The sequence below is a fragment of the Falco cherrug genome, chromosome 5, assembly GCF_023634085.1.
Source record: "Falco cherrug isolate bFalChe1 chromosome 5, bFalChe1.pri, whole genome shotgun sequence".
NCBI classification, from domain to species: domain Eukaryota; kingdom Metazoa; phylum Chordata; class Aves; order Falconiformes; family Falconidae; genus Falco; species Falco cherrug.
In genome coordinates, this window is record NC_073701.1 from 22026666 (window position 1) to 22046989 (window position 20324).

Here is a 20324-nt window from a genome sequence, read left to right on the forward strand (position 1 = left end):
ACTATTTCGCTGTCATTGAGTTTAACTTTTCAACTGGGTAGAGGCAGAGAGTTTTATCAGTGTATATGTTCACTCAGCAGTTTTATGCTTTGTGAGTACATACCTTTTAACATCATCAAGGCACTTCTTCCCACTCATTTAGCTGGCTTGTTCCCTTGGGATGTGAAGGGGAGAGAAACCCACTGTGAAATCTCACATTTAATTCAGAAAGAACACTTCTAACCAATATTGATGCATGGAACAGTTTACTTACTTTTTAGCAATTCAAATGTAAACCAGTGCTTTGCTCAGACAAATTGTGATCTGGAATTGTGAGACTTTTATACATACTTCTATTGGTCCACACTGAGCTATATAAAAATTGGGTGGGAGGTGAGCTGAAAATAACTGCAGACTTCCACATTACTGACGTGTGCAGAAATCAATGGTTTATGGCGAAGTAGATGCCCAAAATGGTAGGATGTTCTGAAATGTGCAGAGCTCCCAGTGACTGTGAGTGTATTCATCAGTGTTATGGAAACTTGAGTTTCCCTGGAAGTGCTTTGTTGGACAGTAACATCAGTACTTTGCTAATTTACCTAAGGGAACAGACAGAAACACATGTGATGTGGATTAAGTATTTCTAATTCAGAAACCTGTAACTACCAGAATTTTTATTTTATTTTTATTGTGGGAAGTGAAGGCATTTTGTTTTCAGGTTTTTTAGGACATACACAGAAGCAGGCTATAGCTTGAATACCAGACCCTTGTTCAAGCAGGTATCTCCACTCATGTTTTTAGGCTTCATCTCATGCATAATATAAATGGGAACCCATGTTTCTGGCCAAGCTACCATTTCATAGGAGTCTGTTTTCTATGATGTTTTTCCTCAATTGTAAAGTCTGTGTAGTGTCTGAAATGTGAAACATGCAGCCCTGTCTAAGGATTGAGCCTGATTCATCAGGAGTATTTGAGGGAATAAGTCTGTGCTCAGCCTCCCACCTTCACATACAAGCAACAGCATTTATGTATAGGAAGTGCAAATGAGGGAATTTGTAAGCGTGCATTGGGTTCTGTGTTTCAATATTTTACAAACATGTTTAATTTTTACCGTGGCTGCGTTAATTTTTTGCTGATAAGTGCCTGTTTAACTGTCTTTGACTCTCCACTATCTTTCCCCGCGCCCCCCCCCCCAGTTTCTCTGTAGTTGCATGCTTAGGTTGCAACTTTGGCCTTTTACTACTTCCTCAGCATCCAGACCAAAAACAGTATCAGCACATTAGTCTGAGCTTCTACTTCTTAATAGTATTCATAGATTAGAGGAGGAGATGAAAGAAAATAGGGAGACTTCCTAGATGCTTCCTAGCCACCACTGTTGCCTGTCACAGCAGCAGCAGCAGAGTGCAAACCCCCCAAGTCCCATCCATGTCGACAGCACTAACCATGTTATCCTCTCATAAGAAATAGCTAAAAGCAACAGCTTTTGCCTGCCTGAATGAAACTATTTTTTCATACAAGTCCTCTAAAAAGTTAAAAGTGGAAAGGTGGTAGTTTGTGGTTAATGACCTGAGGGAGGGAAGGGCCATTTTGGTGTTTAAGACTATAATGTTGAATATTTATTGTCTTTAGGTGCAGGAGAAAAAAACCACACCTGAAAATGAAGTAAAGCACAAGTAAGGCTTCTCAACCTCTTCTTAATCCTTGTGTGAGGGTGGAAGGAAACAGTTCTGAAGACTCAAGTGTGTCAGGGCTCACTGCACGGGGCACGCTAGGAGCACAGCACTTTCACACATGCCTTTCTAAACTTCTTAGCTCTTCTAAAGCATGTCCTTAGGTTTACTTGTTTGATCCTTCCATGGCAGCATGCATGGCATGAGGCAACAAGGTGGAAACCTGTCCTGGTTTTGATTAATGGTCAGTCACTGTTCAGAGCTGCTTTTTCATACGTCTGGGTCAGTAGATGCTGTAAGAGCAGCAGATCAATATATAGAGCATCTATGGTGTCAGCAGAGCTATAGGCATGAAACCCACAATTCAAAAAAACTTACTACAAAACCTGAAGCTTCAGTCACCTTTACAGCTGTGATGACTTGCAAGTTTTATTTTGACAGATGCTGGAAATCATATCAACATGCAGCACAAGTCCAAAACATTGTTCTTCTGGACTTGCTTTCAAGGAGCATGACAAAGTAAACCCAAAAGTATGACACGTTGATTCAGGCTAAAAGACTCCGCATACAAATTTTCTGAACCACAGTGTCTCCCAGACTTTTTCATTGCTTTACTTATATCTTGAACTCTGGGAGAGGTGGTTTCCACCGCCCTCCCAACACAACCGTTTACTCAGGTTTTCATACTCTGTGGGGTAGGAAAAAGTATTTTTCTGAAGGAGCTTTCATTGTAATTGATTTTGTGATTAAGTAGCTATTAAAAGAAAAATACACACCTGTTACTGTGCAAATGGCATAATTTTTTGACATGCATTCAAAAACTGTCTAGTAAATTCAGGCTATTCAGGCAGCATCATTTGCAACAATGTGATTTTGGCATCTCTGCAGCAATCTTGTACCCTGTCATGTTCAGCCAAGCTTCTGTTACAGCCAGCTCACACCGTGATATTTTGTGTGCCCATGAATGTTTTAAAAGTAACCTGCTTACTTTGGTGTATGGTACAGAGTAAATGTAGACTTAATGGGCAGTGGCCAACAGGAGGGAGGAGGCAGTAGATGAGAAACCAAGAACATCTGTGGGTTGTTTTTTGTTTTCCCCTGCTAGGTCTTTAGAGGGATGTGAACATATTTCCTGAGTAAACATATAATGAAACTCTGAAATATATTTTTAAAAAAAGTATGGAGGCAAGGTCTGAACAGGCAAGTGCTCATTTATAATTCTGTCTTCTGTTCAAATTAGGCCAGACAAATCTTTGCTTTTCCTACTGAAATGGTGAGCCCTCCAGCTGGGGTGCACTGGTGAAAGAAAAGGGAAATGTGTAGCGTTGAAGCCGTTCTTGTTAGCCATCTGTTCCCTGATGACAGGGCGCTCTGCCCCTTTTGCATCCATCTCTATGCATCTTTTGTAGAAAAATTGGATCTCTGCTTTAGGACTGGGCTTAATGGAAACTGGAAGTAGTATTAGATGTATGGGAAGGGGTGGGGGCAAGTCATAATCATACTCTTTAATAATCAGAGGTAGAGTCCTGTTTCTTCAGTACCCTGCACAAGCACCTGTTTTATCTGGGGGGTTATGTTAATTCTGTGCAGTTTTACATAATATATATGGGATAGTTTGAAGGAAGTTTTCCACTGTAACCCATACAACGATGCAGCTATTAGAGTATACACCTATTTACCAGGTAGTGGAATAACTCCTTGGAAGAAAAAAAATAATGTCTGAAGAAGGTTATCAGGCTCCTGGAAGTAGCTGAGCTACCAAACTACACCCTGGTACCATGACAGGGGATAGCAGGCCCCAGGGTGAATGAATAAAAAGCATATGCGGGTGCATTTGCTGTTTTGTCGATAGTGACTTCTTCACAGGTAAGCAAAGCAATCCAGTGTGTTTACTTTCAGTTCAAGTTTGTTTTGTTTACATTGAGTACCATTGCTGCTAACTTTCAATGAAGTGACACAAAGCAACAGGTTACAAAAATGCCATCAACATCCATTCTGACAGCATCCATGTCACAATACACGATGTATCGGAATTATACAAAGACAAAAAATATATATATATAGCTAATTATTCTGACTAGAACTGAAACTGACAGAGAAAAAGAAAAGAGCCCCCCGCCCTGACCCCCAAACCCCTGCAGGAATCCATACCGACCCTTTGGCAGCCTCAACAGCAATAAAGTGATAACCAGCCCTTCACATGCCAAAACCTTGTTCTTGGAACCTCATGAATTCCTGGCTCAGATAAATAGTTACATCCACTAAAGCATTCTTTTTTTTTTTTTTCTCTCTTTTCTTTTCTTTTCTATCCACCCCCTCAACCTGAATCAGCTTCATGTTTTTACAGAGGGTTAATACCAAAAATAATAAACAAATGAGGGGTATAGGCACCATAGACTGCTCAGACAGTTAAATGCTATAAGTAATGGAGTCTAAGATATCTCAGCTTGAAATTCAGCTGCCCTTTGATTAGATTCATATAAAACAAGAGCCTCATCAGTGGTGTTACTGAAAAGGTTGGCAAAAAGAGCAATCCCTCTGCTTAATTAGTAGTAGCACAGTCAAGAACTGAAACCGTCCCATCTCTCAGTGTTGGCTGCCTGCTTCATCTTCAGCCTCCATGGTTTGGATTTCTGCTCATCAGTCTGTTCCTCAGGTCTTGTGCTCCCCCCAGACCCCATGTACATCAGTGCTGTAGGAAACAGTCAAATCTATGAACCCAGCAACCCCCCACCCCCACCCCCCCTTTTCTCTTCACAATCTCCAGATTTCTTCATGTATGTTCATGCCTCGCTATTCACTAATGAGGTATTATTAGATACTAACAATGCCTGCTCTCCTATGGACGTTAGCACAGACCAGTGACACATGAAGAAGGCTCTTCAGTCAACCATTAAAAAAATATTGCACTTACTTTAACCTTAAGCCCAACCTGCACAGAAAAAATAAGAAACTTAACCAAAAGTACCAACCAAAAACCCAACACTCTGGAGCAATCTATTTTATGCACATGTAGTGTCTTTTCCTTCATGTTGCTTAGTTGAATTTGGTCCGGTATTTTAAAAAAATGTCCAGAAATTAAACAGTTCAAAGGACACCGCAGGCTTGTTAAGGCTTTGTCTCCCCAGTGCTTCAGAAAGTTAAAAGTCTCTTTCATTGTCTGTGTACTGCAAAGCAGCGGTCTCTTGTGGCAGAACAACTGGCTATTCAAACCATCAAAAGAAAAAAATCAGAAGCAAGGGAAGATGGGTGTGCTTCATGGTCTCACCTGGAACCAAACAAACAGACTGCTTTAGAAATAAAAAAGGAAATAAAGACAGTTTTTGGCATTTATTTTGACCAGCCCTCCATGCAGGCTGGGACTGCAGCCTACCAGTACAAGCAGCTGGGCTCTGGGACTCAGCTTAGATGGTAAATTACCTGAACATTAGGAAAAGTGAGGCTACTTGGGGTTCACTTTACAGGCAGGGGAATGACGTGCACAGAGGCTAATAAAGGTGCATGTGCAACACCAGAGCTACACAGCAGAGATGGCTGGTGGTGGTGCCCACAGCCCAGCTCTCCATTTGAGAAGGCAGTTTGCGTTGAAAGCCTGTAGCTTCCTGCTTCACCCAAAAGCAAATGTTGAGGTTATGGCTGCGTTCTTACTGCCACCTAATGAACTAACATTCATTAGCTTAAATAGTGGTGACATACATCCTCACAGCTCACCCTCACCAGCAAACCTCTTGGTAGGTCAGAACCATGTGTTTTACTCTGCAGCTGGGGACCAGGCTGGGTTAGCTGCATGCAAGAGGTCAGGCACTGGGGCTCGATGGAAAGGCAAGATGGTCGCTTCGCTTATGCTGGTAGTACCAGTTTGAGACCCCTCCCGTTCCCTGGTTCTAGATTTACGAAAAAAATACCCCGCTGTTTCATGTCAAAGCTTTTTGGTTACCATCTCACCCTCCAGCAGGCTCTGTTGCCACCACAGCAGTGCATCCCCAGACCTCTGCTGGCCTTGGTAACCTGGCAGTTTAAGTAACCTGAAAATGACTTAAGAAATTAAAATTCTCCCTTCCTTTAAGCTTTTTAAGGAGCATTAGGACAAGGCGCAGGGAATGGTTAGGTGGCTCACACAGTATTTCCAGATTCTCTTTCTCTTCAAATGATGAGTGAGCCAATATACTCTTACAGTGCCATGGGAAGTATAGCGGATTATTTACTGTGAGAGGCTAGAGGGATTTTCCTCACTTTCCGTATGAACATCACCTCAGAGGGGATGAGGAAAAGCCTGGAAAGCTCCAAACTGCCAGCAAAGCTCCTGGTGCAAATACCCATGATGATGGTTGCTGCAAAGCAGCCGGGATGCGCGGCTGTGGGCATGCTGCAGGGCTGGGCTTGCCTGACTTACCACCTGTGACTCTGAACTAGGACTTGCTGACGTTCTCATATATGACATCACTGATGCAGAACTGCTGCTTCTTCTTCTGCCACATCAGTTGCACACACTGGTGAATAAAAATGTATTGTTCCTGGAAGAAAAGATGAAAGGAGTGGGCATTTTTACACCTCAGAAAGCATGACAAAAACCCACACAGCGAAGCAGTTTGATAGGTCACAGTAACAGCCTGCGCAGCTTCTCCATCTCTCCCTCCTCAGCCCATCACAATGTACAGTGAGTTGTCAGTGCCCAAAGTAAGAGCCTGCAATTGTTACAGAGAGCAGCTGGGGAAGCATGAAATCCACCTGAGCTGCCCTGACATCATAATCACTTATTAATAACCTGAATGACACAGGGAGATAAAAATAGGATAGGACAGCATGGGATAGCATAGGATAGTTCTGTTGGATCTGAGCTTAAGCGGGTCTATTATATATTGCCTGAAAAAGAATTAATTCCCAGAAAGGTACCTGAATGCTTTATGTGCAACAACTTGCATCCGTGCCACATATGCATCTGAACTATTTAATGAACCTCCTGTTCCTTAGCGCTTGACTTCTTTACCAATAAAAAGCTGAAACCTGATTTTGTTCACAGAGCAGCTAATTATTTGGGGAGTTATTACCCTCTGTGCAAAGGACACTGTTAGTCAGTCGGGTCAATCACATGCACCATTCTCTTTGTGGACAGGTTTTTGTGCAACAAGACTGAGGTTACCTTTGGGGTAGCTTTTGGTTATAGACTGGCTTTTCCAAGCATTCTCAATATACAGATTAAACACTGTAATTTAATAATAACCTTAACTGATGACTTTTAGATTTCAAAGACAGAAGGCAAACAGGCAAACCCTGGTGACTCCTTACACTAAGCTTTATGTGCAGTAAGCACAGGAAGCAACTGGATCTCGGGCAAAAACAACTGTCCCAAAACAACTGTCCCAACCTGAGTGTGGATTTCAGCCCAGTGGTCCCCCAGTGGTCTGCTGATGCCAGGAGATATCAATATGAGTTTGAAGCATGCTTCAGACCACAGAAATGCCTGGATTTCCTCACACCCACTAATCTAGAGCAACTGGTTTCAAATCAGGGTATTCTCCAATCTAGCCCCCTTTTTGGGCTTGTGCCATTTGTTTTTTTAAATGGCTCAACAAGACTGCCAAGTTTCCAATGTACGAGGCAACATGAACACAGGTTTGCTGTGTGTGGTTTCAGGTTTTGTAAGCAAAGCCTTTTCGGTGGCCTCTGTGCCCGAGTGTCAGTGCAACCTGGTGACCTCTGCAGCCAGGCTCGGCCATTGCCTGGAGCAGCAGCTCAGCCACCACCAAAGTCCAGCCCTTGGCATCAGCCCCTGGCAGGCAATGAGTTTGTATGTGAAAAAAACCCAAACATTAAAAAATAAAAATCACATCACGTCTGGAGTAGTAATGCAGTTGCAGCTGAAAATGACCATCAATATTTGTTTATCTGGTGTTTACATAATGATCTGCCTTTGGATAAATATAGCAAATTGTGATGGAAAGTGACAAGTTTGATAGGAATGAACCAAAGTGGTCTGAGAATAATGACTTTTTTTCCTTTCCAGATGCTAGCTGTTCTCACTGCAGGTTTTCTTTCTCCTCTCTTCTCCCTGCTAAATCTTCTCTGCTTTGCTCTAGATTCAGCAATCCTTGGCAACAAATTATCTGCCAGACCTAGCCTGCAAAGTGATGGTAGCACTTCCAACTGTATGGAGGTTACCAGCTTATACTGTGTCTAACCAGGGAAGAGTACAATAGGTGTGAAATCTTTACCTCAATTAATAAAGGAAACTGGGAAGGTTTCAGATGCATAAAAGCTTCTGCTTTGGAAAAAGAGTTTGCCATTTTTTCCCATTATATATACACTGACATCATGACTATTGTTCTGATATTTGCCTTAAAAACAGAAGAAGAACTAACCAGTAGACATCTGGGCAGGGAGAAGGGCAAGGAGGGTATCTGGCAGACTCACAATCCTTTTGTTTGTTTTGCTTGTTATTTGTATTACCATTGTGTAACTGAGTTTGTGCGCTTGGCCAGATGATACTCTCTTGAACAAGCCTGAATGGCTGTCCAATACTGATATCATTTCATGAGCCATTAATCCCCTCGCAAGCTCAATTCTTTTCAAAATGGTTTGAGAATTTCATATGTTAATCTCTTCTAATGCATTTTTTGCATATTAATTTCACAGAAGGGGAGGATAACTCATCCCCTCTGGAAGACATCAGTCAGATTGTAGATACATTATCAGACCCACCTAAGCAGCAGATGAATAACGTGACAATATTACAGTGAAGATGAAAATGTAATTGTGTCTATTCATAGCTATTTTGTTAAATGTTTGGGGGAGCAACAGTCATTGGACATGAACACGCTACAGAGGGGTATGAAATAGATCCAGTGATACATTGGCAAAGTTGGAGTGAGCAGATCTTACCTCTGTCTGCACCATGGACATTCTGTAGGACCGCATGTCAGACACCAGGCCCAATATATCTACGAACTCATGATCACGAATGTGCTGTAAGAGCCGATCCAGGGCTATGAAGGTTCCTGTTCGTCCTACTCCAGCACTGCAAGACACAGAGACGTGCACCTCATTTCGAGCTTTTCTGATGGGGACACACAGGAGTATCAGTGGTACTGCAAAAAGCAGTCCTGCAGCTGTGATAATCAGATGCAGCTAATCTGAGGTCAGGCAGGTTGGTTCATCTGTAGTATTTAATGCTGCACAACCATTCATCCATTGCTTCAGCAGAATGTGTGGAGTGGATGGCTCTGCAATTATTTCACTTTCCTATACTCTCTTCATTCACTCGCATGCAGAGTGTGCATGCACACCCCTATCCGCCCCTAGCTGTCAGCTCTTCCAATTTCACTGCACTCCCCAAAGGCTTCTGAGACATCTCTAACCGCCGGGTCTGTAACTGCAGAGACCTGCTTGGCAATGATTCCTGCACACAGGCAGCTGGGGTTGAACTTGAACAACTCAGCTCCACAGCTCTCCACTCTGCAAAGCTCTTGGCTTTGCAAAGGCACTGTGCTACTGCAGCTCATCCTCAAAGAACAAACCACCCAGGAAAGTCCACGCACCAGGACTTCTACCTTGGGAGCATGAGACAGAAATAGTCAGCAACCACTCAGTTTACAAATCTTCATCCCCCCACAAAGGGAAGCTTAGTGACTAGAGAAAAAGACACACTGTTTTGATTTAGAGATTCTTACACGTGTATGATCCTTTGCATTGTGATTTCACATGTAAAGTTTAAGTCTGCTTTCATTATGATTGTGATTTTAGAGGTTTTTTATAGAGTTTCATATAGCGTCCCAACACCATACCTACCACTAAGGATAGAAGTACGTGTCAGCAAAAGTTCATTCTGCTGTATTGTCATATTTTTCAGAAAAGCCTTAAAACTACTTGCAATAGAGTTCAACAGTTCATCTCAACACAGTTCAACATAACTGTCATGAAACAGTTTCTGCTTGTTTAACAGAACTGTCAATATCTCAAATGAGATTAAGACAATCTGATCTATTTATTTGACAGATTGATTAACTGATAAATTCATTCTGTGCCTTCTTTAATATTTGAGAACAATTGCTGTAGGAATTATCAATACATTCTTTCTCTCCCCTTTCCGCTAATTTTACAGTGTTGCTACTTTTAATCTATGTGGTCTAAGACATACAGTATACTCTAAAAATACCATCTGAAAATATCTCTCTGCTGCTAGAAGCATCCTAATTAAAAAGAAAATACTACAGTTGTTACTCAACTCTCTGCTACCTGGTCCCATTCCTTCCCAGAACAATTAAATGCTATATAAGGTTTTGATTTCACAACACTGCATATCTCTTCCCTGGCTTAATAGCACCTTTCATGATATTAGGACTCCCACAACAATATGCCCTATGAATTTCTCCATGAAGTTACGGGGGAGGGCTACAGGATTTGCTGCATTTACAAATACTGTTGTTGTTTTGCATTCTGATAGAACATTAAGTGCCATATCTGGAAACTAGAAATGATATTGCTGTAAAGGACTGTCTTCTGGGAAGGAGCTCTCAGAAGTGTGCAAAGTGGTGGCAAGAGACAGTCCGTGCTGACCATCACATCAGCACCAAGAAAGACAGAGCTGGAGGGTGCTGACACATTGTGCAGCAGCGTAACTGCTGCCTCTAGGGTGGGTGATGCAGGGTTGGCTGAGATTAATTTTATGAAGCCTTGACTTCTATAAGGAGTAAGTCACCATAACGTACATGTATTCATCCATTGCAAAGCAGCTACTTATGTATTTCTGAGAAATCTGTTGTGAGTAGTTCTTGCACATGGAGTCATAAGGAGGTTTGAAGTCAGTTGGGAGAATTGCATCAGAAACCAAACTGCTATGATGTCATCACTAACATGGCAGCTGTCCCCAGAGAGGCCAAGTAAGTGATCGTCTTAATAAAAGGCCAGATGATGCACAAGAGATAAATCTGACAGTATATAAAACAACCTTTCTCAAGGAAAAAAAAAAAGAAAAAGAAAAAAAAAAAGAGAAAAAGAGAAAAAGAGAAAGAGAAAGCCATATAACTGTTAGCAGGGGATACAGGTACTACTCTTAGCACAGGATAGTGCTCTTCACATCACCTTCTGAATGTACAGAAAGTCAAAAAGCCAAATAACCAGAGGGGGAGGATCTGCACAGCCACACAGATCTGCAGGAAGCAGCACGCTGTGGCAGGCTGCTGGCCCGGCTGCACCATCCGTATCACAAAGGGGTGGAAATGAAAGAGCAGGGGCAGGCTCTCAGCCGGTGTAAATCAGGGTTGCCTGCTTCACCTTCTGAAGCCTTTTCTTGATAACATCCAAAGAGATGACCCTCCTCTGGAAAGAAATGTCTTGGTGTCTGTGGATGCAGGCTGAAATCCCAGCCCCATGGTACTCAAAGTGGGGGACCAATCCTTTACCCTTAACACCAGAAAGAACCATCTCCAGCTAACAGGTAAGCAGAACCTCAACATCTCACCTTCGAACAGTTTTCCAACATATTTAGTAAGTTACATCCTTTCATTCCCCATTTCCTCGAACCATTTACCTGCAGTGTATGATCATGGGGCCTTTACTCTTTGCTGATTTCTGCCTGGCCATCTGTACAAACTGAAGGATGCTTTCGGCAGCGTTGGTTGTGGGGACACCATGATCTGGCCAGGCAGTGTAGTTAAAATGCATCACGTCTTGCACCTCATCAGCCTAACAGGAGAAGCAGAACAGCAGCATGTTCACAGGGGTTTAACAGTGCAGTTAACGCTCAGAATTTTTTCTGTCATTTTGTAGTGTGTTTTTTCTCCCCACATACAGCCTAAGAAAGTAAAGTCAGCCAAAAACGTAGCAAAGAATTTACATGCCAGTTGATTAAAAAGAGGAGGTGGTACCAAGCCGTCATTATCAAAAGAGCATGAATTCTTGTTTCTGGGTTCAGGATTTGGTTTTTTGCCTTTTTTCCTCATGGTGGTTCAATTTTACTTTCCTTTTAAATCAAGAACTGTTGCCTTTTTCACGTTTAGGCTTTCTTCCTCTTTCTATTCCATTCCCCTTTTCCTCATTTTGCTACAGATAAATAACAACACTGCTGACAAACAAACAACCAAGACAGGACTCTTGAGAGTTTTTCTTTTCAAGTTTCAAAGGAAAAAAAATACCAAAAGGGAAGAAAAAAATCATTACAGGGGCAAATATTTAGAAAAATACCCACTTTTATGAAAAGCATTTATAATGCTAAAAACTCTAGCGGCTTCAGGTGAAATAAGATCCTCAACACAACACATTTTGCTTTTGAGACTGAAAGAAATTCAAAACATAGGGAGGGGTGGGGGCTGTCATCACCAAACCCCATGGCAAGCAATGCCTTCAGTTTTGCCATTCTTGGTCAGGCCAAACACCCCTGCTGCAGTAACCTTTCACGAGTCACAGACAACAGCATATCCTTAGGCAAAGGATATAAAAAAATGAGATCAGTACAAAAGACCCTGAAGCAGCTGCCCTGGCTTTGGTAAAGGACAGCGTACCTGAACTGCAGTCTTGTCATTATTTTCAATAGACACCAAGAGCCCAACACTTTGTTTTTTATGTGTTTATCCCCCTGCCTGCACCTTGTGCACACTTTGCAACACAGTGAGGCACGGCGGGGCAGGGCTAAGGTCCTGGGCCAATGTCCGTGGGCTTAGCACACAGCATTTTACCTGTCCCCTCAATATCGCTAACCTTTCCTTCCTGAGCTGGTACTGACAACAATTTGGTGCAGGAAATAAAGCTGGAAAGAAATGCCTAAAAATCTGAACAGCTTTAATTTGGAAATCGCATGCTCTCACGTGTGTTTCAATATACTATAAGAATATCTGATTACTGCAAAATGGCCCATTTGAAAAATGTTTTCCATTTCTACATTGGTACTTTCAAGGTTTTAATAACTTATAGGAAGAAGATAAGCCTGAGATGAAGAAAAGAAGTTTACACATTTATTGTCACCATTGGAACCACAGATATGTCCAGAGTTCTGGTAGTACTTTTGTTTCAGTCTTGCACTTTGCTGAGAAATTCCCAGATACAGCAAGCAATTTTAGGGGAAAGTTGTGATTTATTCATTTGCCTGTGTGGAGTTAGGTTAAGGTAATCAATCTCTCTCTTCGGTGTTTTCCACTGAATGCCAGAAATGCACAAAAGTTTGGACCAAAATTACTTCCACCCTTTTAGTAGGGCCATGCAAAATGTTTCACTTACATAGCTAATTCGGAAATTCCTATAAACCCAGTCTGTGTGCTCCTCCTCGGACAGCATCTCCACTGTGATGTCCCCATATGCAATAGGATCTTCCGTAAATGGCCAGTAATGATCACATTTCACCTGAAAGGGAAATAAATACATACATATTGGTATTTATATAAATACATATACGTGTGCATATACAAAAAAAGCACAATCAAAAGTATACTGACCGTCAGTTTTGGAAATGTCTACAACACTATTTACTTGATACTGCAATAAGAGGTAATATATCCTGCAGTGACTTTCAGCCCTTTTTTCATCCCTACTTGTGTAACTGTGTACATAAACTATACATTGGTTTTCTGAAGGGTAACATTAGTATAGTGAAGAATGGAAACACATAATGTCTTTGGAGATTGTTGCTTTTCCTAATAGAATAGGCCTAAAAGGAACAAAACATGGGGAACAAGAATATATGCATGAAAAAAAAATATTCCAAAGATTTCTATTATAACGTCAAGGAAAATGTAAAGTGTAACACTTGTGTTTTATTATTATTTAAACCTAAAAGCACAGAATCACAGAATGGTTGAGGTTGGAAAGGACTTCTGGATGTCATCTTCTCCAACTCCCCCTGCTCAAGCAAGGCTACCTAGAGCAGGCTGCCCAGAACCATGTCCAGACGGCTTTTGAGTTATCTCCAAGGCTGGAGACTCCACAACCTCTGGGCAACTTGTGCCAGTGCTGTCACCCTCACAGTAAAACAAGGGTTTTCTGACTTCAGATGGAATTTATTGTGGTTCAGTTTGTACCTATTACCTCCTGTCCAGTCACTGGGCACCACTGAGGAGGCCCTTGTCTCCATTCCCTCCCATCAGGTATTTATACACAGTGACAAGATCCTGTGAGCCTTCTCTTTTTCAGGCTGAAGAGTCCCAACTCTCAGCCTCTTCCCATGTGAAAGATGCTCCAGTCCCCTAATCATCCCAAAATGCCTGCCATTAAGTAAAGGAAGTGCCATTCCAGGTCTGGTTATGATGCTGCCTTGTGATCAGCAAACAATATAAAGAAATTCACTCATAAGAAAATAGATGTTCTCAGAGTAGTTTCTTTTATACTATGTGCAAGACTTTGCTACATACCCTTCTTTTCTCATTACACTGAGTAAGCATAACAATAATCTGCGATTTTTGCTGGAGAACCATCTTCCAAAAATCATTCCTAGTTTCTGGCAGTGGTCCTTGAGTTGCAATGTACTCCTGGGGTGAATTATATCCCTAGGAAATAAACAGACAGGTGCTGTTTACCAACACAATTACTGCTTCAGAACACATGGTTTTCTCTGACATACATATTGTCTAGCTTGCTCAAGTTCAATTTGTACTTCTAAAAGAGATTCCTAATACAAAGAAATGACTTCATGATTTTTTGTATTTATTTTGAGATTACAACCTTTGCCAGTTTTTGATGCTCCCAAAGTGTAAGCAATCTAGAAGGACAGAAAATGAAGCTGTTACTATACAAATCTTCTGCCCAGAGAGCAGGAAAGGCAACATTAGAAAAACAAGTAATGAGAATCCTAAATCAAAGTTCCAGCTTCTTCCAGATTTCATAATTTAAGGGTTTGTTTAGTTATAGACATAAAACCAATTGCAGATGCTTAGACTGCTCATCCCAAGCAGTGCCTGTGGTGATTTTCAGTCACTGATGTAAATGAAAGGTAGCAATGAACAGTATTATTTGCATGTGTTTTTCATAAGAACATGTATTAGTAAAATATTAATTAGAAGTCTGCTTAAAATAATAGAGAATATGCTGAGCCAATGCCCTTAGCAGATTATCATTGCTATGTTTTGTTGAAGATCAGCTGCTTTATATCCATGTATTCCTTCTCCTATCCATGTCCAAAGACTCCTTCCCCTCTCCAAAACCAAAAGACCATTATATAAAGACTATAATAACAGATCCACAGATTGCCCAGAATGTCCATTTTGGCATCTGCTACAACCATATTTGCTGAGAATGTACAATCAAAACCACATTTGGAAAGTTATTTGATATTCCTAATAAGAGCAAAAGACGCATCCAACACACAGCATGATCCCATGTAAACTGGGCGATTCCTGTGCCACTACAGTATGTGGATTGTAAAACTATTTGTGATTTGGGAGCACTTTCCATAAATGACCTCCTCAGACATCTCTAAAAGTCAGCTCAAGCTGAGTTTTCGCACTAGACAGAATTTGCTGGTTTTTTTTCTGCATGGGCTATGCCTGACCTAAGTGTCAAATCTTGATGATCACAGAGACACAGATCACCACGAGTATCTGTGTTAGGAGGCAGGTACTCAGCGGAGAAGCAACTGTCAAGAAAAGCCAAGCATTAAGATGACACGTCTGTCCCAGTTTCTATGGCCAGCATTACGCTGTAAGTACAACTAAAGAGATGTAAACTATAAAAAGCAGAACTGAGCAATCCAAAAAGGACTGCTACATAAAATCCTATTATCCATAATCCCATGTCATAGAAGTTTGTCATAAAAGTTTCTTGGGTTGTGAATGGTGCTTTTGAATGCTGGAGCATTTGTCTTTCGTGATTTGCTGCAAGCTCAGGCACTTGCAGCTTGAGCATTTAGGTTCATGCTCTTGACACGTAGAAACTAAGAAGAGGCAACATGCTCAGCAGTACGTGCACGGGCAGTGCCACAGTGACAAAGAAGTGGTTTCACTGACTCATCTGAGGGCTCCTCCCTTTTCCATAACGCCGATTCAGCTCTCTCCAGCACAGCTGGGACTGGCTCTGTCTTCTGTTCACGGCAAGGGTGCAGAAATGCTCATCTGACTGTGGTGCCCAAGTGAAAGGTGTTTTTCTAAATGAGCGGTCCAGCCGTCCATCCAGAGTGACCCCGTAGACCTTGCTCTCCCTAACACAGCTTTACACCAAGCCACAGCAAGGGGGGATAACAGAGGGGCAAGCCTTTGTGGCAGTGGCAGGGATAAGCCTAAGTGATTGCACAAGCTAAGGCGAGACTGGAAAGAGCTGACAAGGTTTTAGCCCACCCCCAGCTTCAGACTGACTGCAGCTCTGTGTATACATTAATTATCCTAAAACTCTGAGTGCTACTCCCTGGTGAACGGCTGCTCCATGCCAGGCAGAGGGAGGCACACCGGGAGCACGGGAGACGAGGCAGAAAGCAGAAGCTCTCTCCACGCACCATCTGGGCTGTGTGCATTTTGTCAGTTGTGGAGCGTCTGTCCTTTTTCCATGTGCTGTAGAAACCTAGAAAAGTTTCTTATTTAAAAGTTTATGTTTTTCCTAGTGGTCTTAAAAAGCCACTGAACCACTTAACATTTCCTCACCACTTCCCTACGAGTCCAACCTAAGTTTCACGAAGTTTCACAGCTCACCCAGTGTTACTGCGGCAAAATTTGCCAATAATCGTCCCTCTCTGCTCCCTTTTCTTTTTTTCTTTTGGGTGGCTGCTGAAAAGCATGGTTCACTGTAGGCAAAATACTGGAAGTTGAAGGAGATGCTGAGAATCTGACTGAGCTTCCTGAAGATGTGCTATTTGGAGGTGACACTCTCTAACTCCTGTGCAGGACCCTGTTCTTTAACACTGACCGAGTCCCTGTACTCACAGGGATGTAGTTGGCATTAATGTAGTCAGATCCCTCTTCTTCATTCATTGAAACTAACCGGACACGACTAAAATCATCTGTAAAAGAAAAAAAAAGAATTGTCTCTCAAACAATGCATTCTTCTCCAACTAGGCAAAATTAAAATTAATCTTATAAAACCTGGGAAAAAAATCTATTAAAAAAAAACCAGAAAATGCTCACATTTACTAACAGAGAGCGATGTCTGCTTCAGTAAATACTACAGGGATGCACTATCATTACTGTTCTGCAAAATACAGTCTCCAACTGCCATCTCTTTGGGCTCCCCGAGGTTTCATTAAAATCATAAGAGAAATATAGTAACACTACTCAGTAGTAGAAATGACCTTGTGTTTCACATCTCCAAACTCCTGTCTTGATAAACATCCCCAGAAAGCTACGTCTCTTCAAAGCTAACAAAGCCCATCTATTGCCTGGTTCTCTCTAAGGGCAAGTTTTAGAACAGGCTTTTGTCACTCAAAAAATGTCCTGATTCTCCAGTTCTCTTATTAAAACTCTTCATCCCCTCTCGAGGGACTAGCAGGAGCCTGGATGTATTGTACTTACATGGCAGGATATTTGTGTAGCGATTTTTACAGCGATTCATGGGAAGATCAGCAGCAAAGTGGGGTATGTCAAGCCCAATCAGTTTTAACTCCTAGGGTAACGGAAAGAAAGACACCAAGGTCAAACTCACAAACACTCAAAAAATAATTCTTTGTGAAGTGATTATTTGTGGCAGGTACCAGACTGAAAATGTTCATAAATCATGTTGTAAACTGACAGCAGGATTACACTGACTTTCCTTATCTGATGCCTCTGAGTCTGGCTCCAAACAGCTAGAGATGCTGCCAACGCACTGCTGCCATCCCAGGCTGTGACTGCAGACTGCTCCTCTCTACCTGCACTTAATTAGCCATTAATGGTGTCAGACTAGGGGGTTGAGAAGTTATTTCTGCAGTGGTCATCCACCCCACTTAAAGTGTTTTCTTCAAGTCCTCAAGTGGCTTTTTAACTTGATACCAGGGAATGCTTGGAAGATCTTCAGTAGCTTCATCAACTTCAGTAGCTACATCTAATATAGGACGCATCGAGGACTTGTCACTGGCAGGAAGGGAACTTGTCAGCCACCCAAAATGGTGGTAACACCCTGACAGTCCTCCCCACTCCCTTTTCACGTTTAAATCTTTGGGAGTTAGCCCTAGGACAGGAGCTTTTTATTTTTATGCTACTAAACTGACTTTAAATTCTGGGTAATTAAGAGAATGTACCTGAACTGGTCTTAGAGAGACCTCCTTGCTCTTAAAGAGATTTCTGACATTACTTTCTCATTCCAGTGCTTCCCTTCAAATTAAGGGCACTAAATAAATAAAGACATTAAAATCCTGAATTCTATTCAGGCTGCCAACTTGTCCTAAAGGAAATGTGTTGGCCTCACAATTATCTTGGACCAAATGTGATGAGCCACTCCAATCAGCTTACTAAATGCACTCTTCAATACCACCAAGGTCCACTTTCAAATGCTGCAGAACTGGAAGTGAAGCTGACCCGCCTAGCAACAGCACACATTAAACAACAGAGAGCACAGGAACACACCACACAAATCTAACATCTGGAAAAAGCTGATGGCAGCTAGGAGAGGACAGAATCCCCACAGATATACCTCAAATTGCAGAGAAAATTTATAATCTGAATCTTTGGCCATATCCTTGATGTATCCATCAAAATCATCCAACTGGACGGGGCTTTAAAAGAAAAACACACAGAAATTAATAACAACGTTTTCAGTACATTTTATTTCTAATTTCCCCCAGAATACTATCAAGTCATGAATATGTATTTGCAACTGTTAATGCTAGAAAGCAACAATAAAGAGGAAAAAAAATTCTTGTGGTTCAGTGCCACCAAATGGTGGGCACACTGCTCATTACCTGCATCATACCAAAAAAAAGCACCAGAACAGCTGAGAGCGCCGACCCCTCTGGGTGAGCTCAGTGCTGCAGCTGCTGGTGCTGATGATCATAAGCGCCCTGGTTTGGGGGGGCTGGAGTTGTCCTGCCTGAGGGAAACCACTGGCCTGAGGCAAGGGGAGTGGCCCATGCACCCTTCCTATGATTCCCTGGCCCCTGAACTGCTTTTGCAGGTGGGTACACCCCCAAGGCACAGGTGGCACTGCGGTAAGTGGTGATCCAGCATGCTGTCACAGACCCACTCCCAGTACCGTTCCACCAGCCTGTTTCTGGTGCCAGCGCAGCTGGCTGCTTCATTTGAGTTGCCTCTTGTGCCATGTGAAGTGTTGCTTACAGGCATTTTCACATCTGGCAGAGACTTTTAAAACTCATCTGAGCTTTGCTCATGCAGGAAAAACGATTTCTTATTTAGGTTTTGATTTTTGCTAGAAGGCCCACTGAAAAAAGTCCCCTAAACCAGCATTTTGGATGCCACTGCTGTGACTGCTTCTCTGCTGGCTTTGAGAACTACACACATTTGTCATTAGAGGTCAAATTCTCCTCCCAGATGGTGTCTAAAAAAAATGGCATATAACTATACAAAACCACGCAGAGAGCTTCAGCAGGTATACAGCAGCCTTGATTTAGCGACTCCCATCATTCTACACACCATGTCACCAGACAAGAGTCTGTCTATTAGTACAGGCACCGTCTCGCAACACAACAGAGAAATAATTAGACTAACACTCTGAATAACGAAACACAGGTAAACAACTTCCCTCACCTAATTATCATGCTCTAATTTACAAGCTACTGAAGCATGTACACAGTAATCTTTTAATTTACTTTGAGGCAATATGCCCAAAGGAATCTGTCTTATCACTGCTTAATTACTCCTGTTTACACGTTAGCATTAATGATCTAATGTTCTAGCAACAACCATAATGAGAGCCTCATATCAAGAGGGAAATATCACTAGAAACAAATGCATCCCAGTTTTTCACCATTTGTCATTTTTAACTAAGGATAAGCGTTGTTGGAATCACTAAGTTGGATAATTGATCATTTCCCCAATGACTAATTCTCCATCAGTAAGGAGCTGTTTTACCACAACCTATCTGCTGAGAAGAATTGCTTTTGTCCAATTATTGTTTGTTTTCTGCCTTCAGATATCTCTCTCAGGATGTGTTTATCAACAAGTTTTCTACATCTGTAACTGCGATATCACTATATCATGTATTCCATAGTGCATGTTTAGGCTAAGGTGATATATATATTTTTAGGCATCAAAGAAGTTACATACTTGGTCAGCTTTCTCTTCTTTAACCCATTTTTACTCCTGTTAAAAAAAAAAAAAAAAAGAAAGATGTGTTTTTCATTCATTAAACTATTGCATAGTCTTTACTCAAAGTTAGCACTGATTTAAGAACATATTGTTTTCTGGTCACCATCATACCCAGGATGAGATTGGTGACAGCATCTTGGACATTTTTAAATTGACACCCATGGGATGCATTTTACATTCTGCAGCTCTGAGAACAACCTGCCTGTGAAAGGAAAAACCTGTGCCCAGCACAAGCAATGGGGCCTTTACAAATCCTGACCCAACCATGCCGTTGGCTTCAGGTGCGCTGGGGCTGAGTCCCCAGGGCCTGAGCCCGGCAGGGGGCTGTGCTGCTGCAAGGGATGGGATGGGGCACCACACTGTCCCCAGGGCTGCTCCGCTCCAGCTCTAGTGGGCTGGGAAACCAGGTGCCAACACTAGAGAGCAACTGGGAATGAGAAGCATCTGCTGGATAAAAGGAGAAGACCACAATTTGAAAATTCAAGCAAGGGTGAAGAAAAAAAGAAAGGGCCTGAACACTATTTCTCACCCG

At 42.0% G+C, this 20324-nt stretch overlaps 1 protein-coding gene across 1 annotated transcript in view; it reads right to left on the minus strand.

Moving 5' to 3' along the window:
• Nucleotides 1-2038: 2038 nt before the first annotated feature.
• PTPRO (protein tyrosine phosphatase receptor type O) overlaps nt 2039-20324 on the minus strand; it is a 155398-nt gene continuing 137112 nt past the window's right edge. Inside the window, 10 exon segments of the mRNA XM_055711435.1 lie at nt 2039-4917; nt 6043-6163; nt 8529-8664; nt 11176-11330; nt 12858-12980; nt 13985-14119; nt 16481-16557; nt 17066-17156; nt 18162-18243; nt 19751-19786. Of these exon segments, the coding sequence (XP_055567410.1) occupies nt 6059-6163; nt 8529-8664; nt 11176-11330; nt 12858-12980; nt 13985-14119; nt 16481-16557; nt 17066-17156; nt 18162-18243; nt 19751-19786 (940 nt within the window). The 3' untranslated portion in view covers nt 2039-4917; nt 6043-6058.